Source organism: Clavelina lepadiformis, chromosome 3 (genome assembly GCF_947623445.1).
Source record: "Clavelina lepadiformis chromosome 3, kaClaLepa1.1, whole genome shotgun sequence".
Taxonomy (NCBI): Eukaryota; Metazoa; Chordata; class Ascidiacea; order Aplousobranchia; family Clavelinidae; genus Clavelina; species Clavelina lepadiformis.
The window spans coordinates 10,491,508-10,518,461 of NC_135242.1; the positions used below are offsets into that span (position 1 = coordinate 10,491,508).

Here is a 26,954-nt window from a genome sequence, read left to right on the forward strand (position 1 = left end):
TTTTATTAAAAGACAGTGTGGAGGGGAAAATATAAAAGCCAAATCATAAATTTTCGGACTTGTAATCCAATACTAGTTTTCGAAGTTGTAAAAACATTCTTTCTTGTTTCACAAGTAACCCCGCTCTGACAAAGTGTTTTTGCCAGAAGGTGACTTGTCCCTTTCTGCGCGTGTATAAAATTTTTTCAAGCGGTTGCCTTCCTATTTTCAGACTTGTGACGTGTATGTGTGAGTGGTGGACTATGAATGCCACCTGAAATGCTAAAACAAAATATTTTAAAATTAATTGAAAAAAGTTCTAAAATCAAATTAGCAATTATTTTCAATTCCTAAATGAGTATAATTAATCTTGTCCAGGACTTAAGCGATGATGACAAACAAATTAAACATCACTAACTTTCGCCAGATTGTCATTATATGATAGTAGGTACAACATTTTCAGGAAAAACCAATCTGTTAACAAATATGATTTTGAAGTGGCTCAATTTTGATAAATGTTCTATTTATACTATTAATCCAGAACAAAATAGATATAATTTTTTACGCGGACAAATAGGTACACAAAGCGCCTTCGGTAAAAAGTTAAATTTACGGACAGAGTCCACCATTCAGGTATTAAACCCTAAAGAACTTATACCAGCAAAAGAACTTTATTACAAACAAAAGATAATAGTTTTTGATGAAATAAAATTGGATAGCAAAAACATGAATATATTAAAAGAATATTTCTTCCTATCCGGGAATAGAAATTGCGATTGTATTTATCTCACGCAATCATATTTTGATACTCCGAAATATACCAGAAGAAATATTAATTGTTTTATATTTTTGGGAAATTTAGATAATAAAGATATCAAACATATAACTGATGACCATGCTAAAGATATAACAAGAGAAAAATTAACATCAATTCATCACGAAGCAACTGAAAAACCATACCATTTTATGGTATTGGATAAAACAGCTACCGTATATACTCGGGTATAGGTCGACCCCTACTTTTTCGTTGAAAATCGGAGATATTTTTATTCTCTCGTGTATAAGTCGACTAGCTTATTCCCTAGCTTTTTCTTAGCCTAGCTTGCCAGTACTTGCGTAGCAATTGCATAATTGTAAACTTCAGCAGCGCTTCTTTAAAACAAGCCTACGAAGAACTCGCGTGACACAACCATATTTCGTCCCCTGCGTGAAAGCGTCGCGTGATATTCGTCTCGTGTAAGCTGCAGGCGTGCGAGTTGTTGTGAAGTTATTTATTCGAAATGGCCAGTAAGCGCAATAAATTCACGGCAAAGTTGAAGCTAACCGTTGTTGAATTTGCCGAAAACACTAACAATACTGCCCCTGCCTGTGAGTTTAACACGTCAGAAAAAACTGCGATAACAGCGATAGCGATGTGATGACAGCGATAATAGTGAAGAAGACTTTGATGGATTTTAAAACTGGCATATTATCGCAATGCATCTTCTGGTTTTATTTCGTATAGTTGATTGCGTTTACTATTTCGTGATTTTTTGATTAAACTTTTTTCTTTTATCTGAGAACTTTCCGTACTCTGTGTGCGTCAGTCATCGTGCTGTCAGCTGAACTTGGAGATTTAACTCTAGCTTGTCCCGTTTTTTGAGGTGAAAATCAGTTGCGAAAATCTCGACCTATACTTGAGTATAATTTTTACGCATAAAATGCTTATAGTATATGAAATGCTTATAGTATAAAATGCTTAGGTAATAAAATCTTAACCCCAGTAAACTTTCAGATGTTGCTAACAAACATTATGTTGACAACAAAACTAACAATTTATAATTATCAAATGATGATAATATTGATTTACAAGAAACCAACAAAATTATAAATTTACCGAATCCAACAAATAATGGAGATGCTTTAAATAAGCATTTTGTTGATGTTATAACCAAAAATTTAGTATCTGATGAATTTATGGAGGAACGGTTAAAGATTTAATACCAAAAAATTCAGATATTAATTTACAAGAAACTTATAAAAGTATAAAGTTACCAAATCCAACAAATAATGGAGATACTGCAAATAAACAATACATTGATACGCAAAGCGCTTTCCGTAATAGTGATTTAAATATGAATGATAAGCTAATTACTGGATTAGGATATCCTATTGAAAATAATGACGCTGTGTCAAAAATGTTCATTGATTCTACATTATATACACAAAACAAGCTTATGATCATCACAGAGCTTTTTTTTTTAATTTTGAAAGAGCTGGCTGGTTAGAACACCTTGGTGGTACACTTGAGAATAATGCAATTAGCTTTACAGATATTATAAATCAAGGTGGTCGTAAGAGAATACGATTAACCATTAGCAGATATGCTAACAATACAGCATCAAATTCAATGGTTATTAAATTTGTTCAAAATCACTGAAGAGAGGTTGAAAAAGAAATATTAAAACAATTTAATACAAACAGTCCTACTCGTTTTTCTGATTCATTAAAATTATTATTACCTTCAACAGAACATACATTTACAGTTGAATATACTACAATATCTAGAGCAGATGGAGAGAATTTTTTAAAGTTATTATTGATTTGTTTTTGGAATTAATTAATTTGTAACCGAAGGCAGACAATGTCTGTAATAATATAAAAGATGGACGTTGGATGAATTAAAAAAATTATACAACTCATATCATAAACAATTTTGGTGTTATAAGAAAATGTTAAAAAATTATAAAAAATTAGAAATATTTTTAAAAACAACTTCAGTTTTTCTTACTACAACTGGAGTAATTGTTGGTTTTATGACATTAAATTCAATTATGTTGGGTAGTATTAGTGGTGCTGGTGTTCTTATTCAAACAATAACAACAATTAAGGTTTTAAGCATATTTTGAGGTCTGGAGAGTTTGATAGCTTTTTAGAAAGAGAACTTGCTATGGCTGATGCCAAGTTGCTGATGTTTGTACAGCGATTTCTGATTGTTATGCGAAAATTTATTTGAACAAATTTAAATAAAACTTAAAAGTATTTGTTGAATTTCATCCCAAATAGAATTACATTTTGAATAAATTTTATCTTATAAAATTTGTTTATCAATTTCAGTAACTTCCAATGTTTTGTTAATAAAAACATTTTGTTTAGAGAACCGTTTAAGCTTTGCACCTTCGGTACTACTTATTGTTTTGAAATAATCTTCAACACGACTCCAAACCTCCATAAATATTTCCATTTAATCTGGAGTAAGTATCAAGAACAGTTTATTACTAACATGTTTAATTTTATCATAAACTGTTTTAGGCTTGTCATAAACATTGTTTCGATTATATTCAACCCAATTATGAGCAGTTTCAGGTTTATGATCCATACCATAATTTCTATATAAGATTCCTTCAACTGAGCGAATTTCTAAATTTCCACAGGACTTTTTAAATCTTTCACTCTGTTCATAATGAAGTTGAGGTTATTAAAATGTATTACAATTAATACAAATCCAAACTCCATTAAAATTGTTAAAGTTTGAATTTTGACAACATATCTTTATTATATTATAAAATATTTTATCTTAAAGTAGTTTTATGATCATAAGCTAAAGTAGTTAAGCCATCTTCAAGAATATGTCTTTTATCATGAAAACATGAAAGGGATTTTTCTTGATTTATATTGAATAAAGTTGATGATGGTCACTTCTAATTGTTCTCATTTTATGAAAATTATTTTTATTTGTTTAATAACACACAGTGCCCTTCGGGTATCTGCTTTATCGTTATTTGTTAAATAGTTATACATTTTAGACCTAAGTCCTATGTATTCTACAATTGGAATACCACCATCTTTCATTTTACCAATTAGTTTCTTATTTTTTGAATCATAAAATTCTGAGTTTGAATTGTAATTACTAAAATTTTAAACTTTTCTTTGTCGACCCAGAAATCTTTGTATACATGTTCTGTTTCGATATCATATGTTAATGAATGTGTATCTATGAATAAAAAGTTTGCTTTGTTACCATATTTTCTTTGATGCAGTTATAATGAAAATCATACATCCATGTTTTTGAAAGTCCTAGAATACTCATTCCTAGAATTAATTTGAGAACTTCTTTCAACTTATCAACATCTTCATTAAATATTTTACAGCTAACAAAAGTTGGTTTTGAAACATGTTTTAATAAATGTTCTGGAACATTAAAGAAATCAACATTAAAGCTTTTACGAAGATTTTCCATTGTTTTACCAAAAACTGAATTATTCATAAGTTTAAAGAAGTATTTTTCAAAATTTGATTTTGCATCTTTTCTCTTTTGTGTATTGAAATCAATATATTTCTTTAACCACGGTGATTGATTAAATTGTAATACGCAATGTATTTTTGTAAATTTCATACCTAATGAAAAGTATAGTTCCATTTTTTTTGCATTGAAGAACATAGTTTATCTTACGTTTCAAGTTAGGTAATAATTTTTTAACTCCACCAACTTTTACTTCAAATCTTGATTGTATTTCTTTGCAATAATCTGAAACCATATTATCGTCAACTTCCATCTTATCTGGAGTTAATGGATAATTAATCCTTATGATCTTCAGGTAATTCCTCAGGACATTCTAAATCAACTTCTAACATTAACCCTTTTTTGTTTAATCTTGCTAAATCTATTTTATTAATTTCTTTTTGTGTCAACCATTTAAAATCACCTGTAGCTAAATCTTGGCTCATTGCCCAACCATATAAATTATTTGCATCTAAGTATGTAATGTAATTTGATGGTTTATTTGAATCATAATTAATCATTTAAGTATTTGTTATTTGCTTTAGCATATCTATTAGCGATATAGGAAACACCACCTCTTATACCTTTTTCTAAGAAATGATATTGGTTAATATCAAATATTAATTCTGAATTGATTTCAGTCATTTTAAGCATTGCATCCCATGATAAACCAGGTGCTGTAAAATAATGACAATAATGAAGACAAGATTTTCCAAATTTTTCAAATACATCTACTAATAACAAAGCATCTGATTTAAGATACAAGTCATGATAATTACTCATTGATTTTTCAATTAAATGTTCTCCATACATTTTGAGCGTGTTCGTAATCTTCGTCTGATATATTTTCATCATTTAATTTACTATAGAATTCTTTTTTTGGAAGTAGATTTTTATCATTAAATCTATCAAAATATCCATGCAATAGGGACAAACACTTTTTATTGTCATAAGCTGAATATCACCAATTTCCTGTGATATATACTTCATATTATCTTTTGTTATATTTTTAACTGACTCTTCTAATGAACTACTCATAAACTGAAAGCTATCAATAAACTTCAAATGTTTTCCTTAAAAAAAGTATGTATATTTCCATATTGTTTGGAATTAAATCAATTTCCCTATTTCTTGCATGATAAAATGTGAATCATAACTTTTTAAATTATGAAAAATTACAGATATTTTATCATTCAATTTGAAATTCTAATTACATTTGTTTCACCTCTATATTTTCCTGTAATATAATAGTGGTCTCTAACTCTTTCACCCGAACGGCGCTTTGCGTCATCAGTTTCTTTGAATTTTTTTATTGCAAATACGAATATTAATTACTGCTTTAAAGTTTTCTTCTTCATCATCTATTAAATTCATAGATTGATTGAAATGCTCTTGTTTTATTTTTTGACAGTATTTAACCTCTTTCAGCATAGCTTCCAAAAATTTGTAAGCAGACGTATCACCTCTATATAGTTAAATTGGTTTACTGAATTTGTCATCATAACAACAAACTAGTTTATAAGCATATCCACAATCGATATGTTTTTGATATTTTTCTGTGTAAGAGTTTGTATCATCTGGGTGACAGTTGTCAATCTTTTGAGTTATTGCTTCAAAGTTATCATATATAACAAATGGAACATGTAATTGTTTGTGAAAGTTTTGAAATTTAACAAAACTACCTTTTTTAGGCATTTGTACAGATTTTTTACCAGTAATAGTAATAAAATTTGGTGTAGCCTATGTTCTTGAAGAATATCCTCATTGCTAAAATATTGCAAACAGTATCTACAGAAGATTTTTTTTGTGTTCACATTAACTTTGGTTAAACATGAATCTATTAAAGTCTTTATCCATACAATGTTGTTTTATTAATATTATAATTCAAGTGTTGTTTTGACTACTTTTTAGAGACATATAAAGGATAGGGTTCTTTATTTTCATAACCAAATCCATTAATACTGATGTTATTTTGTTCTTAAAATTTTGGTATTTGTTTGATTGTAACTGAAAATGTTATACCATCATAATTCAATGTGTTTACATGTTTTTTGTAATGGTTTATTCTTTCAGGATGACTTTTCACCTTATCAATATTTTTGCTAAATGACACCAGCTGAAACACTCATTATCTTTATTCTTAATATTTATCAAACCTTTCCTGAAATGTTTAAGTTAATTTGGTTAATCAGTGTAAGATGACCTCTTTAGAGGTTTATTTTTCGCACTGTTAAGAAAATGAGCATTTATTGAATAAATCGTCCAACCCGAACCTTCTGTAAGCCTGTTTGCAATTTTTTCTATTATTTGATTTGCTGCGTTTTCTAAAATGTCATTAATTTCTTTCTCGCTATATATTACAACTGCTTTACTGTTAAAAAATGCTGGTTTGAATATCCATCGACCTTTTTGTTTTATAACTTTTCGTTTCTTTACTGCCTCTTTCATCTGTTCTTCTTTTCCTGGTTTTGATTTTTTTAAAGTGATTTTGAGTGTGATTAATGGTTTCACACCTTTCCCTTTTCTTAGATTTAACCGTATTCTATCTCCTACAACTTTCTTCGTTTTATTTAGCTATTTTAATGGATACTTGTTATCAATGATATCCACTCCATACGATTTTACATAACTTTTCAAGGCTTTTTTGAGTACAGTAAAGTCACTTTAGGTAATAGATAAAAAATATTTTGAATACTTTCGGAAACTGTTGTTTTAACTTTTTGTGGTGTATATCTCAACAACCAGTCAGCAAATTCATTAATACCTCTTCCAACATCAGCAGTTGCATTATAAACTAATGTTTTTAAAGTGGGTGGAGACTTATTATAAGATGTTGGTTTCAATACAGGAGTTTTAATATCAGGAATTGGTGCATCTGAAAAGATTGATTGATTCATCTTTTTATATTATAAGATTTTTTACCTTAAAGTCATTTTTATACTTTAAGAAATTATTATAAAGTCATGTGACCTCAGACGTAATGAACTCATTTAACCTTTCGCTTGGTGTTGATGTAAATATGATTGACAAACAGACAGATACTTTCAGAAAATACAGAATGAAACTAAATAAATTGTCAGGGGATATGGAGATACCTTTTAAAAGTGGAAAGACCAAAATAATAACTTTGTTGATATGAACAATGAAAGAGTAACGTATTATGTTCATCTCCGCGAAGCGCTTTCGGGTCGTGAGGCAAAGCCCGGACTTCGTCCGTAGAATTACATATATTAACTATTAAATAAGATATCACAATGATAAATTCGATTTGAAAGAAAGAAAATAATTGATGGAAGTTTTCTTAAATATTTATATGATAAAGTTAAAAATGTTATTAGTGTTGGTTCAGAAATTCCCAACAAAGTACCTACTGTAAATTCTGAGCTGAAAAATGCAGTAATGAAAGCTGTAAAAATGCAATTACACAAAATACGGAAAAACCCGCTGTAAAAAATGAAACTCTCAAAGCAATTACACAAAGTGGCTTCGGGACATGGAATATGGAAAAGTCCTCCGTAAAAATGAAACCCTCAAAGCAATCACGCAGAGCGCCCTTCGGGGTACACAGAATATGAAAAATGCGCTAAATGATAGATCAAGAGCTATCTTGAGTAATTTGATATCTAGTTCTGGTTTTAGGGAACCTACATAAAAATTATATTTATTATAATTTATTCAATTCAACGTACAGAGAGTCTGTCATTTACTCTCCTAAATGCTATTTTATGTTAGCACTAGTGTATATTCAAGGTGGGGGCATTTGGCCATACCCCTGACGAACCTAACATTTTTAAACCTTAGGCCTTTTTACGTTTTCAGTCTTTCGTTTATGCGTTTCCTTGTTTGCGACTACATACTGTGTCAGCTACAACATACACAGAAAAACGTATAAGATTAATAGGCGAGTTTAAGGCTTTTCAATAGTGATGTATACGACGTCTGAAAAGTGAACACTATAATTTGGATGCTTTATTGTCTACATAGATATGAAAATACATTTCGTTCAGGGCGTTATAAAGCGGTATTTGATGCTCAAAAACACAACGCATTTTGAACAGGGTAGAAGAGATCGGGATTTTTTTGAAGCAATTTTTAAAGCTTTTGGGTTTTCTTTCAGTGATCAGTAACGAAGTAGTTTTACTTAAGTAGTTTACTTAAGTAAATTTTTACTTTGGCTATACTTACTTAAGTAGCTCTGCTAATGGGTACCTCTACTTTTACTTAAGTAATTTTTAGTCCAAAGTGACGTACTTGAGTTGGTTACCAAGTGCTGAAGTAGAAAGAAGTCAGTGTTTTAGTTCTAAGATAATTAATTTGCAGTAATTTTTGTTTGCAATCACATCTGCACAAAACGTTGATATATCGTCGAAAACTTGCTTTTTACGTATTTCACGTAACAATGCTCTGACGAAGAGCAAAAGTATACGACATACTATACGTATACAGTATACAACATTCATGCATACGTCTGAAACTATTTAGTTTTCTAAAATTATGCTTTTCCCTACTGTTGTATTGCTTTTAGCAAGCTCATGGAAATTTGTGCTTTCACAACCTCGTACTTTAGATCGATTACTACTTCTTACTTGAGTAAGTAGTTTAAAATGTGCCACATTCTCTTTGATACTTGAGTAGTTTTGTACAGCAATACTTCTACTTGTTGTAGAGTTGATTTTTCCGGAGTAACAATACTTTTATTTATTTGACGTATAGTATGTGGTTACTTTGACCACCACTGCCTAAATACGCCACTGCGTGCTTGCTATACACGGTTTTACTTGCTGACATAATATTGCAGCGATGGTTATTGGTACTTTAATATAATATTTTTTTCATGCTGACGCTGTTATTTTGAGTATAGTCTAGTTGCCCAATTCTTTATCGATTAGACAATAACAGTAGCTGGCTAGTCTAATTAAACCTACAACAAATTGTTGTGTTGGAGTTCATAAAGCTAAACATATGCGGTTAAAATATAATTTTGCTAATGGAAAGGCCCCACAGATGCTTATCCGCAATCCACCATGCAAATCCGGCGCTGCTGCAGGCATTGTATTGATGACAAAACATTTTGTTACGCTTGAGTTATTCTCAATCGTCTATACAACAACACCGCTACGTATTTGCGACTCAGTACCCATGCAGGACTGCATACTATTAACTTACTACAATTTGCGTGTCATGGCTTATTCCTGGATTAAGTTAAACCGACTTTTTGCGTACTATACCCTTATTGTTTTATTCTTCCTAGTTTTAATTCTTTTTTCCTCTGAGGGTTTTTATGTAAGATTATGTGTTATGCATTCGAATGACACAACCTCAGAATAAAGCAAAAGAAAAGTAATAATAATGAGAATCACTCAAATAGAAAGTCACATGACCGAAATGAGCCCGCTCACTCCAGCAAATAGCGGTCACACAAAATGTTGATACAACGCTTGCAAAACAAGAGTAAAATAAATGAGAATGAGAATAAGTCAGAATTTTTTCAACAAACGGCCACAAGACCAATGCAGCAGCTTTACCAACCACTGAATAATAAATAATAATAAAATATGTAGTTATCACAACCGAGTGAAACAGATATCCTATTTCATGAAAAATGAACAAGTAACGTATAACCAATTTCTTTTGTGAATAAGCATAAAGAAGAAGCAGGGAATCAATTTTACCCCTATACTGTGGAGATGTTGAGATTACAAAATACGATAAGACATAATTCCGTTGATGATTTAGTATGGACGCCCAAATGATTTTATTAACAGTTTTTCTTTTAGTAGACTCGGCTTAAAACATTTTGTGCTCTTTAAGGTCAAGTTAAAACCTAAATTAAAAATCGATTCACTCAGATAAAAGCAAAATTTAATGGAATCAGTTTTTATTTTAAATCAAGAAACACTATAATGAAAACTTTATAACAAAAACATTAATATCATTTGCTTAATTAAATATTACACATTAGTTTTCATCAAGCTACATTAGTGCTTCTGCTATGGCCTGCGAGTTTAAGGTTGTGACAGCGCTTGTGCCGTAGTTTTGCAGACCCACCGAGTTTTTGGAAGGTATTGTTTGTGAGCATAAAAACAATAACAAAATTACAAACACAATTTGAATATTTCGTGAATGATCGTTTACAATACAATTACATAAACAATTAAAATATGACCGGTTGATTATGGAAACTATAGTTGCTTACTAAGGTGGAAAATTAGAAAAGCTTTGGCTCGTGCGAACCCGAACTTCTAAACTTTGTGTGAGCCCGAACCGAGCCCAAACCTATAATGTCATAATAACGCAAACAAAAAACGAATTGTTAATGCAAAAAGTTTTTTTTATCGATGTGCTGGTAGCTATTAATTACATCCAAAACCTATGCCCTCGGTATACAGAATTATTTTGTGTAATAACAGAAATTATTTTACAAAAATTGTTTCAATACTATCATAAACTGTAGTTTTACGTATTTATAAAATAATTGCGTTTACGTTAAAAATCAGAAACATTGCATTTTTGAACCTAATAATGGGAACAGCGTGAGGAAAAATAATCCCGCTAGCAAACATTGGAATAATTAATGTTTTTTTCTTTTGGACGAAAACTAAACTTTTGGGTAAAACCAAGGGTAAAGCTTGGGTTCGTGAGAACACTTAAAAATGGTGTCGTTCGGGCTATAAAGGGTCTGGCACACCTCTATTGCTTACCGACGTAATGGTAGACTTCGGCAAAATTTCGGCTTCTTTCGCTTCTTATTTCAATATATTCGACAGTTACATTTGTAGAATCCGGAAACATTCCTGAACAATGTACTTGTATCCCAAGTCCACCTCTGAGTTTTATGAAATAAAACCCGTCATGCAATGAACCAAGCAGCTCTGAAGGAGAATTTTGCTTAATTTCCGAACACGATTCGTATACAGCTGCGCCGTTTACAGTGTAAAGAATATTGAAGAAGTAGCCCGCAAAGGCTGTCAAAGTTTTACTGGTAAGTTTTTTTCATTACAACTTACAATTAGCTTTTAAAAAGCAAAGAATAATAGTTGAAACGAAATAATTAATCTCTTTGCTTCTTGACGAGTTAACACTTTTTGACTGTTATAGCGTACTACTTTTGCCTGCATATACCTACAGATTACCAATTGATAAAGACACTTAAAATATAGCAAGTATGCACAAGGGTTCACAAACAGATGCATAAGTTCAGAGTTCAATTTGTTTAGGATATCGGTATATTGCAACACTCTGGAAACACAGAGAAGGGCAAATCGGCACGTTTCATTTGCAATTCTGTCCGTACCCGTAGGTTAGAGTTTAAAGAATCATTATATTTATTAATTTTATTCAACATATAAGTAGGCTAATCTGTAAATTATCAACTATCCCATCGGTGCAAGTGTCAGAAAGTTTTGTAGCTGGAAGCGGTTATAGCAGCAGTTAATTAAACGTGCCCTGATATATTTCTGAAATAATACAGGTTATAAATGCTGCTATTCATCTTTTATATTTAGACGACTACGTGCATTTAGCGATGCTTTATGTAAAATTTTGGTTACAAAGTTTAGATTACAAAATTATAAGCCTCAATGGTATAGTAGGCTAATCATAATCCTGTGTGAAGATTGCTCTTCTTTTTTTTAAATACGCTTATTCTAAACATAAAAACGTGCGCATTCGATGCTGGTAACTTTGGCAGTACATTTGTTTTTATAGTTTGTTACATCAACTTATTGTTTGTACAAATCATTAATTAAACTCACTTAAAGCTTAATATATGCTATGACATATAATTTGTGTTTGCTGTCTGTATTTATTGAACAAACGCCGTTTTTATCGTATAAAAAGTATTGGTCCGCATACTCTTGTTGTCTTACAAGCGTTCAAATAGTGTTTTTCAGAATAGTGTATAAGCTGATGTATGCCGGCACAAAGAAAAACAAAATAATCAAGCTGTTAGATGTTCATCAGTTTTTTTTCGCCATGAAATATATATCTATGGATACTTACCCAACAAAGCTCCTTCTTTTTGCAACAATAGGTGGGTACCAGCTTCTCTCTATATGAAATTATCTATATTTTGTTGTTGATTGATTTTTATTGTTTAGCTTTAGCACTCTTTTCTGGATTATCCGCAAAAATTGAGGACGCCAGTTTGGAAAAACACTTTTTTCCATACTATGATGCGAAGTTAAAGAATAAACCTAAATTGACTTCCTTGAGAAATTGCTCTAATCCCGATGTATGTACACGTATTACTGTATTTGTACTTTAATACACATTATATTCGCTTTTATATTATTCGGTATTCTCACAAATCCGAATCTTTTTCGATTTGGCACATATACTTTTAAAAGAAATAAAAAAACTTGGTAGAAACTTGTAGCCTACGATATAGATTGGCTAATGGTTTCTTTAGTGTGGGAAATTACTATTTCAGAAAAATTTAAAAAACAATAGAATCTTTTTTACAGGATTTATTTTCTTATCTTAAACAAATTTTCTTTAGTTATGACTAAACAAAAGTTCACTAAGAAGGATACACTTGTACATGATACACGCCCGACACGATACACTTGTAATACAGAAGCTCACAGTTTTTCGGCAGAGGTTTTTGTCAATGTAGGGTTTAATGAAAGGTTTGAATTCAAACGTACATGAACTTGTTTCACACTTTTTACCATTTGCAAATTATCTGGCACAATTTCATATTATTTGTATCACATAATCCAATATAGTAAAAACCTCAGCATTGTGTTTATTTGTAATCATGTTATCAAGTATCAAAACGCAACTTGTAGCTAAAGCTTATTGAAGTAATTGTCAAAAGAAACTACTCCACAATGCTAAAATACGACACTTGATTCTTTGCAGAATATCTACTTGCCTCCTACGGCTACTAATACAAGCAAACAATTATCAGATTTACGACATGAAATGGAAAAGAATATGTTGGCAGCGTACATGGTTCCATCCAGTGATGCTCATTTGGTAATATAATGCTATATAGCCACTTTTTAAAATTACTTTAATAACTGTTTAATGTTGTGCTGAAAATATGGTGACGACAAGCCACATGAAGATTTTTTTGCTTTAAGCCTGATGATGAAACTGAATTTACAAAATCCCAAGCCGGGTTTAGCGGTACTTTTTTCCGACCTACCGCGCTATGGTACAATGATGTACAGTTGTATAATATACAGTGTATATAATGTGTATATACAATTGTGGCAATGACTGGGGCTATATTAATGTTTTTGGATGACATAAAGCCAAAGGCTTTAATTGTTCGTTCAGAACTCCTGGACATCTATCCGTCTATGCATCACAAAACCATCTTATGATTGAAATCCGGCAACTATTTACGTTTTTAAGAATCAAATGTTTGCACGCAATGACTAACCAAAGACTGTACAACTTTCTTAATGCATAACTTGTATCACTACAAATGACACCGAATGATATCGCCACAATCTGACATTAGTTCAGTGGAGCCTTCTGAAATAACTCTAGTAAAAGCAACTTTTTCGTGTAAACATTTAAAAAACCTCACGTCATTGAGTCATTGAAAAAGTTAACTTCAATCGAACCCTGGTCATTATACAACTCGGTGTCTATACGCGCAACGAGGTATTGTCAAACTTGTAGATATGGTCCTTTGCATTTGTTTTCAGACATTCAAAACTGTTTCAATTCAAGCATCGCTAGACGAATGTGTCGTTGTTTTTCGTGGTTCTACAATAATTTTTTTTAGGTTACATTGTGTATGATTTAGGAAAGACTCATTGTTAGTTAAAAAGTACAATTACGTGTTTGACATTTAACAATTTAGCTGCGTATTTGACAACTATCTGAACACTTAAAGCATCTGTATTATTAGCGCTAATCATAATCCTATTTGTGCCTTTCCTTTCAGGAAACACAAGTTTAAAAAAATTCATACTGAAATCACCGGCGTTGGCGTTCCAATTTTAAGAAAAATGACAAAATCCCAATAATCGTACGCAACAACATAAAGCTTTGCATGTATTCATTGCTCTTTGACATAACAGCCGAAAATAACATCGAACAACATTAACAATGACAATAAATAAAGGTATGAAGTTTAATTTGGAAAATTCTTGCTAGTAAAGTTGTACCTTTGGCCCATTTTTTTCTGATCGCGTGACATAAAGTCATTACATTTTTTGGTGGCTAACCTATTCTTTTTAAACTAAGATTCGTTTGCATCTCATACTTGCATGACAAAGTGAACGATCTTTGCAGAGTTGTGGAAAAATGAAAAGAGTTTGGACACGTGCGAAGCCGAGCTTTTAAACTTAAAGCTCGCGCGACCCCGACCCTATTTGGCTTGTCATGATAAAACAAATTAAGAAACTGATTCATAAAGACATAAAGATCTTTACTCTATCGACATAATGTTGGCTACATTCAAAATCTCTATGATTTCGGTGTACGTACTTTTTAATTGATGTATTACAGAAACTTTGTGATGTAGAGGTATTTCAAGACCATAAACTTTTTTGTATTATATAATCTAAGCCTAAGGGAAAGCAGTGTAATGTGGACCAATTAAGCCAAAATTGCAACAACAGCAACAACAATTTAGCTCTAATTCATTCCCTCTTCATACATTGATAAAATTACATTAATGGAATACTGTGAAGCAGTTTCAATCCTCTATGTTCTGTCATATGAATGCAAAACGGATATTATTTATTTTATAAGTGGTCCAATTTACACAAGATATATTTGTAAAATGGCCCCTTTGATAAAAACTTAAAATGCAAAAACAGTCAAACTTAATTCAGTATAACCGACTGCAATGTCATATTAGCTTCAAAGTTTCTTTCCAGCAATATAACAGTACGTAGGCAGAATAACATTTCCAAGCCGTATAGTGCCCGAGCTATATAAAGCTAATAAACTTTACAACACAAATAACTGACTGAATTTACTAATAATAGTAGAAAAACAAAAAATGACATCCACAATCAAACCAACAAGCCTGCAGCGGCCTGAGTAGAATTTTTAATACCATTACATCATTCCTATTTTCTAGTTATTGATTGAAGTTAATGAATTTGTTTTTAATAATCACTTCAACTGTCTATTGTTATTTGGAAACTTGCTCTGAATAATTTTGGTACGTTTTACACCTTTTAGTACGTTTCCAGGTTGTTTTACAGCATCTATTGTGTTAAGAAGTGTCTTTATTGAAAATGCCCGATTCTTAACCTTAACATTGAATTATTTATTTATCCATGTCTCAATTGATAAATATGTACTCAATTGACAACTGAATTATTTATCCATGTGTCAGCTTTAGCTATATGTATCTCCCATTGTCTAAACTCTTTTTTTTTCTGGCTTCACCTGCTACGACGTGTTGTGTTTTTCATGTTGAACATTTTAGCTCCCATCGCTTTCACGCTAAATAAGCTCGTACTTCTGACAGCGGGCGTAGTTAGCCGAGTGAATCATCGAAAGTCTACAGATGAGTTGTCTAAGCTAGCCATGGTGATTACAACTCAATAGATATCTTATAAGTAGTAGTATTACTTCTGTTCTTGGTTAATCTAGTGAAGAGAGGTTTGTGCCACACAATCTCTTCCTTTCTGTTGAAAACATCAGACGTGTTTTAATGTGGCTGCTACTGCTACTGCTAACTCTATTCTTGTAAACAAGTTTATTTTTGACAGCAATGGCATCAACTCAGAGTAGGTCAGTTTCTGATGGATACGATTACGCCACAACTATTCTGCCCCTGTCAGTACTTCTCGGACTGGTCGCAAAATCATTCCACGTTTCGTTGATTAGACACACAACATGTGCTATTGTTTGCTGCTTACGTGTTTTTTTGTGTGTACATCAGCCGCTCAGGTGAACCTTCATTTGGACAACAGTTTCTATTATGTCAGCGTTCACATTCTCTTGGATTATATTCCTTTGATGTTGACCTTCATTGCCAGAAGCAAACACCCTTTTCCACATACAGCTTCACTGCTACCGTGTTTGCTCAAGATCTTCATCTCCAGAAGATTTCTCCAACAGATTAACTAATTAACTAATTAACGTAACTTAACAGATTACGTCCTGGAAAACTATTTACTTCTTTTCTGGCAGTTATCAAAAACACTGGTCAACACGAATTTTCTTGCATGGAGTTTTTCAATCGATTTTGTGTCCATTGAAAAACTGGCATGGATTCATACATGATCCCATTATGGAGTAAGACACATTTTGGGCTTATTTTCGAGCTATCAATAAAAAATCTGCAGTCCCTTGAATGATATGCAGGCAAACCCACAGCAAGAAGAAGCCCCTCAACATCTATGCAGTAAGCAAGTTGGCCATCAGAGTGGAAGTACTTTCTCAATTTCGCCTCTCTTTCACGATAAAATGAAGCACTTGTACCGGGTTTGAGAAGATGTTTCTCTTGTAGCCTGGAAGCCAGCAGTTCAGCAGATTGCTTTGGAAAATTTAAATATTGGTTCAGATCGTTCAACTCGAACTGGCAGGGGTGGGCAAACTTGTTCAATGAAAGAGTCTATTGCGGAAAAACTGTAAACACCAGCGAGCCGCAAAATCAGTAATGATTGTCAATTTGGTTATTATATTACTAGTAGTCATTTTGGGATGTTACTTTTCAGCTACAAGACCCATAAAAAACATGTCGGCGAGGCGCACTTTGACCACCTTTGCCATAGACTCTATGGCATAGCCATAGAGTATAGAATCTATACCTGAAAACGATGTCGGATTCTATATCTAGTGTTACATCATAATCGAAATGCTGGCCTAAATAAAGAAAAAAATAGACAGAAACGCTCATAAACGGTACTCTTGGTAGCTTTACATTTTTTGGAATTTTACGATTCGACTAGAAGAGCAACAAAAGACATGCCGGCGAGCCGCAGTTTGCCCACCCCTGGGCTATACTATGGCGAAGGTTAACGCTGTTATGTTGTTCAGTTGCTGACTCCTGACTCAAAAGGCTGCAGCTCCAGTTATTGGTTAGTTTCACTCATGTATTGAAAAACAACGATTTTCTTAGTTCAACGCTTTTATAAAACTCCTGTTTGATTATTGTGCGGAAGCATTGAAGACAAGGAATGGGAAAGCGGACGCGCAGTGAGAAAATTAGGGTAGGTCGTCACCTTCCCAAAATAGCCACTATGTGTAAAGCATAACAAAAGAACACTAAGAAATATTTCTCCACGGCAGGGGTTAACCGTCAGTGAGCATGGCAATTAAGGCCATCAATATAGCACAATCGGTACAATAACGCTATTAGACGTAACACCAGATTGTGAGAGATATTTACCAAAGGTCATAATAAACCCTTGACAGGCACTACAAAGTGACAGCGAGACAAATAGGCAATAGAGACTAGGTCAAAATAATTTGAATTAAATTCCAGCGATAGTAACATGAATGATGGAATGTAGGGCTATAGGCTAGACATAAAACTGAAGTTATACTTTATAGGCTTGACAAAAAACATACAGCAAAATAGCAAAGCAATGCGCTATGGCACATAGAGAATAAACAAACAAAAAGTCATTACGGATTGTCCAAATACCGCGCAGGTTTCTTGACTAGCCTGTCACGTCTCGTGAATGGTTCAGTGTGCGCTGTTTCTAGATCATTCTCGCATCCAAAGTTGGCTGTTTGTCCAGGTGATTCTTTGTCATTGTCGTTTAGGTTGATATGACCGAAGACCATGCTTTCGATATGTCCGTCAGCTGGATCCAATGAATCTCGTTGACGGTTGTATATCGAACAAAGAATCAACGCCGAAGTCAATTAAAGTGCCATCAACACTATCAGCCTAAGGTGGCTCACACACGCCAAAATCTAAATCGCAAGGAACATTGATGCAGGTACACTCTTTTGATAGGTAGCAAAAGCTGCAGTCTCGCAAGCCTCTTCGCCTTCGGTACCATTAAAGGTATTCGACTTCTTGTTTACATTTTGCGAACCTAGTTTAAAAAGCTATACTTTTGCAATTGCTTTTGTGCATGATTATGTGGTGTCAAACTCGTGAGTGAATGAGCAGTTTTTGTGTACGTAATCCATCGATATGAAACATGGAGATTGCAGAAAAACGTGATGTGGTAGAGGAAATCTGAGCTCAGATTCAGATTCAACACGCAAAAGTTACCCTAAACCAGTTCTCAAAGTCCATGCAAGAAAAAAATAATTTTGAAAATAAAAATGTTACGGACACAATGACGTCTTCTCTTGGATCTCTTGCATCGTGCTCAATCAAGCGTGGATACTTCTGATAAGTTATTCAGAGCAACTTTTTAAATATCAATCGACGGTTGAAGTGTTTATCAAAAAACAATTTCATAAACTCCAATCAATAAATAGAAAACCCTTTTGCAAGAAATGATGTAGTGGTATTAAAAATACCACCAAGGCCGCTACAAAGCAATGACACTGGGCTCAAAGAAGATTAGAAACTATTCATGGTTATTGGAATAATTATAATTATTTTGTTTTTTGGTCGAAAGAGCAAACGTTCTTGTAAAATCAAAAGTGAATCCAGGGTTCATAGTAAAACGGGTGACATTAATGTAGTACGTTCGGGCTGGGTTTCGGCACATACCTAGGTTTTAGCAATTGTCTGTATCATAAAAACACAGTAAAAAGCCTTCCAACAGAATAGTTGTGTTTAGTTACCAAGAATAATTAACCTGCTTAACCAAAAAGCATATAACTAACTGGCATGTGTATCGTAAAGTAAAGCCTTCTGACATAAAAAACTTGAAAATTTTGACTTTTACAATTTTTAAGAGTGAATACTTGGCACCAGGTGACAGAAAAAGGGATTGGTTGACTGGGTTTTCCGGCTCAGCGGGTACCGCTGTAGTCACACATGACAAAGCAGCCCTCTGGACAGACGGAAGATACTTTGAGCAAGCCGAAAAGCAACTCGATTGCAACTGGATTTTGATGAAACTTGGTTTGAATCTTACATGATCAGAAAACGCTAAACTTGATCTATATTCAACCACATAATAATAAAGCTATGGAATGGAAAGTTACTTCATTTTTATCATGCATGAGCGCTTATTTTTTGAACAAGCTCGATCCTTGGGTTGCAGATAATAACATACTTTCTACTATTCAGTTTGTCCTGTCAGTCTAGGTGAAGATGTTCCATATGTTCTCTTCGTCTAGTATAGAGCATCAATAATAACATTTTTTACACCTTAAATACAAAAATGTATACGAATCGTAGCCTATCGGCTATTTGGTAGTTGTTTTGCCAGAAAAAATAAATTGTGTAGTCTTCTTGCAACGACAAGAGTATGAAATACGTTTTTACGACTAAAATTATAAACATCTTTTAACTGTTTCAGAACATGTATTGCTTAACTTTGGCTGCGCATTGAATGCTCATCACCCTTGTTGAGTTTAAGACGTGCTTAGAGTTTGCTCAGTCCCAGTCTAAACCATGCGATATAACAAAAGAGTTTATTTTACTTTAGGGAAGTGTCCTACCATATATCTGATAAAAGTTTACCATCAGTTTAGAAAATACTAAGCAAGCAAGCAAACAAAGCTAAATTACCATAAAATGGGCGATACCGTGTAGTCTACAGAAAAAAATAAACATGTGTAACTTATTATTCATGAATAATAACTTATTTTTTAGTGTTACATTCTTGCTCCTCACCTTGATCATACAATATGCTTAGACTTTTATAAAGTCAGTCACGTATCTAATACCAGAAACTACTACCTCGACGATGATTGTGACTTGAAACAAAAATAAACGACGTGCTTTTTATTTTGGTTAACCATGCAGCTTTATGTCGGGACACCACCGAAGTGGTGCAGGTCCGCAGGACCTTTAATATCATGAGTCAAAACAAAGTAAAGTATATTAAATCCACTACCAACAATAACAACAACAACAGCAAAACCCAATTCAACTTGAAACATATTTTTATGAAGTGCTTCAAGTGATAAATATTGGTAAAAGTTTTGCTAATGTCAAGAAATAATTCCCTACTATAGGCGAATTTTTCAACTCTGATTTACTTTTAATGTCACACCGTTTTATTTGAAAAAAATAGACGTTCTAGTAATAGTCTGAGCTAACAATTGGTGAACACATATATCCATTTCATGTATTGTTTGCACGTTGGTTTAGTTATGATGGAATTCGCTTACCGGTATGTCGAACAAGAATTTAGACCACATATACACTTTGTTGCAAGGCTATAAAACGCACATAGCTTGTTGTAAAGTAATGCAAATGTTTGCCCACGAAACAAAATGCGGTGTTGAGCCATTCGGACAACGTCTGTATAGTTTATAAGTGAAAGGTTAGCATAAGGGTACTTTTTATAAACCATAGCTTTTTTGCTTATGAATGCAGACTGACCACCAAAGTTATTTTAAAAACTGACATTTACATGCAAACGTCACATCTCCAGTTCAGCTTTATTTTTGCTCTGTAGTTACTCCGCTAGTTTTAGACCAAAGTCAACGATACAACAGTTTTATATGATAAAAACATTTTGAATCATTAAAAAATTGTCTATGTTTTTATAAACATAAAAACATTGTTTACAGAGTTGCCGTGGCATAGTATCCTATATAGAGATCGCAAAATAACTTTCCTATGGATTACATGCTACACCAGGGGTGTCCAACCTTTTTGGCCGAAGGGCCACATTCGATTTACAAACGATTGCGCGGGCCACTTGAGTGTTTACTGCTAATTTCTAATCAAAACCCTCACACCAAAATTCTAATCTTAGAAATAAATTGTGATGCAATAAAATTAACTTGAGCAGTTGTGCACCCTTGCACTAGAGGCTATAGAATATTATCTATTTATTGCTCTATTATCTATAGTTTCTATACTATCTATTATCTCTACTATCTATTGCACTACAGACTATAGTAGAGCAATAGACAAAGAAAGCAAACAATAAATGCCAATTTTTCGGAATATAAGTTCGCCGTCAATTACGTAGGCGGTTCAGTTGATAATATAAGTCATTTGGAAAAATACCGCGTGGGCCACTCAGAACCTTCCCGCGGGCCAAGAGTTGGACACCCCTGTGCTACACCTTGCCTACATTTCTCTATTTAAAGTAAAAAAGGTTATTTATGCATGATACAAAGGGAATATGCCGAACAACTTCACTATCCATGAAACGTTTCATATTAACTTGCACTCATTGAAATGTGTGCACTGTACAACAGTGTTTGATTTACTTGGATTGCCAGGAAGAATGAAATAATAAAGCCCTATCTGCAGCCCGAGGTAGCCTACCTGTTCACCAATGGCGCATTTAAGCATGATACAAATTTAGTCACATTTAAGTTTTCTTTCTAGTACGTTTTGATATTCTAGGATTAAAACATGTTAAAAAGTTAATTTTTGTAAAAAAACTCTTCTTATGTAACTAATGTACGTTTTTTCACAGGTGTTGCTAAGCCATTTAGAATTTGATTAACGCTAACATCAGTACCTTGTTATTTTTCTACAGGTGAACCAAATGTGCCATCTATAGAAAATTGGTTAGAGACGGAATTGCAACCTGGTTTATCGGTTGGGGCAAACCCATTTTTATTTTCTATTAGTAAGTCTTAGTTATAGTGTTTTAAAATCTACGTTCCGACTAAATGTATGCCAAAAAATTGCTTACAAGTTTTAACTATACAAAGTATATCTGCCAGAAATGCATATGCTAAATAATTCGGTAACGTAAGAACGTTGCTAAACTCATAATTGTTGAGATTGTATAAAATATTTGCCGTATTCTGTAGTGTATATGTTGTTGTTAACTACTGTATATAATCAGCAAAACCTAATATTAGTTTTATTTACCTGAAAAGTGGGTAAGTATAGACTATCTATTAAACGGATGCACCTACCATAAAGGCAAATAAAGTAGATTACAATATTAATGAAAATCACAATGAACATGATAAGTTCGAAAATGTAGCTACAAGCCGTAAACTAAATACCGACAACAAAGGGCGCTAATCCCGAAGCGTGACGGGCAGTTGGCATGTTGATTAGCAACACAAACGCATTCGAAGCAACAACATTGTAAACAAGTAGAAACACAATATTTATAGTTACGGGTTACAACTTTCTATCCATTTTTACCTGGGAGATATAAGTACATTAACCATAAAATTTGCGACAAATTAGACACAATACCACCTATCTCGTGACGTTACAATTCTTAATTTCTCTAATGCACTGTGCCAGCCTAATCGCTGCAAAGTTAGACTTAACACCGAGAGAGAGCACATTGTACCCTATGGGGCCTATGGTAACGGTTAACGGAATTGAGAAGTAATAGAAATGAGTCACGTATGCTAAACATGGCCAAAATACGTTATAGAACAGTGGTTCCCAGGCGCCGGTCGACGTAATTTTTTTGCCGGTCCGCAAAGTATCTTACTTTCTGCCAAGGTAGTTTTGATATGGAATCATAAGCATTATAAAGCTCTTACTCCCTATAAAACTTATTTCACGCTTGGCCGATTCACATCAGTAAAACTGGCGTACCTCGCCTTCGTTGATACCGCAAAATTGTTTTAAAATAAAGGCTAACCTTGCCTAGAATGTCTTAGATTTTGTGCCGTTTATGACTGTTTCGTCATAAACTGCATCCTGCTTTCACAAAGTTTTGTAAAACAAATTTTCCACTAACATTGATTTTGTATGTAAATGGATTGACATTTTGTTGTTTGAGTTGATTTGATTGCTGTTTTGTTCTAATTTTTCGTCTTAAATACATAGCTTATGCCAAAATCTTGCATTCTGTTACGTAACGACAACTTCGGTTATCAAAAAGATTACAAATATTTATTCTATTCACTACGATTTTTTGTTGCCGGTCCGTGAACATTTTTTAAAAATCTTTACCGGTCTCCCGGTGTAGAACGGTTAGGAACCACTGATATAGAACATTAATAACATTATACTATGATCAGATCTGCACAAAAATTATGCTCCGGGTAGAACTTCATGTGACATCACAGCACTACATAAAATAGTATGTTTCGTTGTATAGATTACTAATATTTTCTCTAAAGTTTGAAATTGCAGGTAGCAGATACATATTAAAATTAGAAATAAAACATCACAAAATCATACACATTTTCAAGTAACAAAACATAAAAGGAATCGAATGAGGGCTAATTATGACATTTAGCACAGCACAGCACAGCACAGCACAGCACAATAGCTTAGCTAAGCGCACAGCAACATATTAAACTGAAATCAGTAAATATTTACAAATCTATTTATTTACTATAGCGGTTAACAAAAAACATTGGAATATGCATCTCTTTGTCTGATCCGTGTCTTCTTCGCTTACTTTTTTTCTATGTGATGTAATAATTGGCAACAAATTCACACGAAAATACGATAGAATCTGAGTAGACATTTACATTACAAAAAAGCGACTTGCCTGGTTGGTCGTTTAGTTTTCAAGGACATGACCAACCTTGTAGGAAGAGCTAATTTCCTTGTTTATTTGGGTGGCGATAGCTCTGGAAAAGAGGGAGCACAGATTGAAAAGTGAATTAAGGCCCGTCAGCACATGTTTCTGTCCACACTAAATTCGCCCCTCAAGGATATCACCCGCGGCCGCACCCCTCCTACGTTGTTTTATTTGGTACTTGCATTTTATATTTCTTTACCCGCTCCATATTCGCGCTGGTTCATTTCCAAATTTGATTTTAAGTGTGCATCGTATGACAGAATACAGGCTACAACTACAAACCATAGTTAAGGTACCCAATCGTAATTCCTCTTACACTAACCCAACTAAGTCAAAATGTGAATTTTTAACATAAGAGTTAACAAACCATTTTAGTTTACACGAAAAGTTTTTAAATGCTATATTAGTATGAAATTAAAATACTGCTTCAAGGAAACGAAACGGTTATAAACAAAGGTAACGACTTTTGTTCAACGACTTTTTTGTTGCTGGATGCTGGCCGTTAATCCTTTGTTATATACCTGCAAGTCTGTTACTAAGCATGCAGTAGACATTTACAAGTAGACAATATGATAGGAGCACATGAAGTATGCTCCTTAATGTTGTGTAATATTGCGCTTTTATTCCTCAAAAATTGTTTCAAAAGGCCTCAAAATGAAATACATTTTCATATTTACAATACGTTCAATATCAAATACGCAATTTATGTTGCACTATTTTAAAACGCCGTTTATCTGTTTCGTATATCCCAGACGTTGGCTGATAAAGAGTATGGGATAAACGAAAAGGAATGAAAACTTCAAAACACTTAGGCCTATAACCAAAAGTTGGTTAGTGAGGTAACGATTGCCCACCCTAAATACGCTAGTGCACTTGCAGCATTAATTGTCAGAAATACGTGAAAAGGATTTACTTTTTATGCAAGTGAAGTAAACGTGGTATGGTAATTAAAAAAGGAACTTAATTCTTGGTCTTTGTCGGCTGTAAGCATAAGTCAGATTTGTGATAGTGAGGGGATATTATAGTATACAGATCGAATAGAATATAGAATTCATATTTTCAGACGTCTACTTTACGAAACCTGACGTAAATAATAGATAAAAGTGCGTACCGATAACTTTCTGTTTACCGTTTTAAGTTGTGACATCCATATCGCGCCTGCCTATCTTGATTGAGTTATGCACAGCTGTTCAATGCATTCAGTCTACTAAGATCAACCCTATAACATGGACATCTTCATTCTGTTGCTGTGCTAATGTTTTGTCTAAATGAAATTGTTCAAAGAAACTTCAATATAATCAGTGTATAGAGTTGTCATTCCTATGCAACCATTGTTGAATTCTATTTGAATAAGTTCAATAAAGTTGTCAAGATAGACAACTTTATTGTCATCTTCACAAGGTGACAAAGAATTTCGTCCTATAGGGCATAGGCAGCAGTGGAAAACAAGTCATTATAACACTGTATAAGTCATTTATCACTGCTAACTTTAACTAGTTATCAGACAATAAGCCGTCAAGGTGAACAATTAAATCCGTGGGTGAGAAAAGCAGACAACGACCTCAAGAGACTCATTTATTAACACCTGAAATAAACAATTCAACAAGTACTTATTGTAGGGAAGTGGGTCAACTTCTCAAGTTCAGGTGCCATATAGCCTACCTACTATTACAGATTGTTAGATTAAGGTTTGATAAAATTGGGAATATCTCCGCAATAGAACAAGAAACACTCGATTAAATGTAGAAACTAATTAACTTCCAAAGGAACATGGTAGCCCAACTATTCTTTTATTTTTTACTACTAGAAGAAAGGGGACAGCACGTATGCAGAAAAATAACAGTTTTCTGATTTCTGAAAATGAGATTTCTTGAACTGCTTTGATTGTAGCATCCAACACAGCAAAATCTTCAATTTTTAATTTGTCTACTTGCGATTCTTATAACCATAGTGGTAATTGAAAAAATAAAACGTTCGTTCTGCCCTATCTTTTAAAAACTACTAACTGAACTAACGAAACTAATGCATCAAACAAACATGATTCGTACTCCTTGAACAATTGTAACAAACTGTTTATGACAACACATTGCAGTGATTTTGATCATGCCACACTCTGGGACACTAAACTGCCTTGGCACAGACAGAGGTTTACACTTTTTGAATGCTTTTTAAGTTCAACATTAAACGCCATGTATCTAAAAAGCCGAAAATGCATCTACGTTTTTTGGTCAGGTGATTTCGATTCAAATAAAAGGATCAGTATAAAATTTTTATCGCCAAAAAGGAGGACATTGGGATTTTAGCGCATCCTCGGAGGACAATTCAATTGTCATCAAAAAAGAAGACAAATCCTCCAAAAGGAGGACATATGGTAACCCTAAGATACTGAGTTCTCGTGTTTTGGAATGAGCCCACAAAACTTCATGCTGAATGTTGTTTTTGTATAATTTAATGTATATGCCTTTGTAAAATTGGCAAATAATTATCTAAATAGAATAATATTTTTGAATATCTTTTAGTTGGGACAGCAAAAGGCTCACACGTAATACTGCTGTTTCTTTTCTTGAATAAAAATCATCACCCTTTACAAACTACAGTACAGGATAAATATTGTTTGGAGATACAACATCCCAACAGCGCGTTAAGCAAACTTGCATCACCCTCAGATTGCTTCATATTAAGCATGGCTTCATAAAACACTTGATCGCAGTTTTAAAGAAAATATGTGGAATGCTTCATTTGCTTACTTTATGTAACTACAGGTAAAAGTAAAAAGGAATATTTGATGACTTACAATTTGGAAACTTCATTAGAAACTTCACTTCAGACATTTTTCACTTGGCATTATGAATGAACACAAGACTAATGCGTTCAGATTTAGCATCAGTGATGAAAAAATTCTTTGTATAATGGAAGCATACAATTATAAGGAAATTCTTATGCAAACAAAGCGGAGTGGTACAGTTTCAAAGTTAAATAACAATTTAGACTTTGCAGTTCTTTTTGCTTTTTGTGTGTGGGTAAAGAGCTGACTTTGAAACAAAAATCTCTTAAAAGGCCATTCTTGCATATATGCAACTGCACAAAGAATTTTGGTACTTAATTGACATATTTACAACTAATTTTCATAATATCATGGAGAACATTATTGTTGCATTCATTGTAATTTCATGGAGATTATGTAAATGGAATGAATTGCAACGTTTTGTGGTTAGGAAAGTCTGCCT

General features: G+C 33.2%; 1 protein-coding gene across 2 annotated transcripts in view; it reads left to right on the top strand.

Moving 5' to 3' along the window:
• The first annotated feature begins 11,998 nt into the window (after positions 1–11,998).
• LOC143449365 (xaa-Pro aminopeptidase 1-like) overlaps positions 11,999–26,954 on the top strand; it is a 54,351-nt gene continuing 39,395 nt past the window's right edge. For both annotated transcript variants that reach the window (XM_076949533.1, XM_076949532.1), the window contains exons 1-5: positions 11,999–12,272; positions 12,340–12,473; positions 13,106–13,222; positions 19,037–19,205; positions 21,754–21,846. In XM_076949533.1, the coding sequence (XP_076805648.1) occupies positions 12,014–12,272; positions 12,340–12,473; positions 13,106–13,222; positions 19,037–19,205; positions 21,754–21,846 (772 nt within the window). In that variant the 5' untranslated portion in view covers positions 11,999–12,013. The remainder of the gene's footprint in view (positions 12,273–12,339; positions 12,474–13,105; positions 13,223–19,036; positions 19,206–21,753; positions 21,847–26,954) is intronic.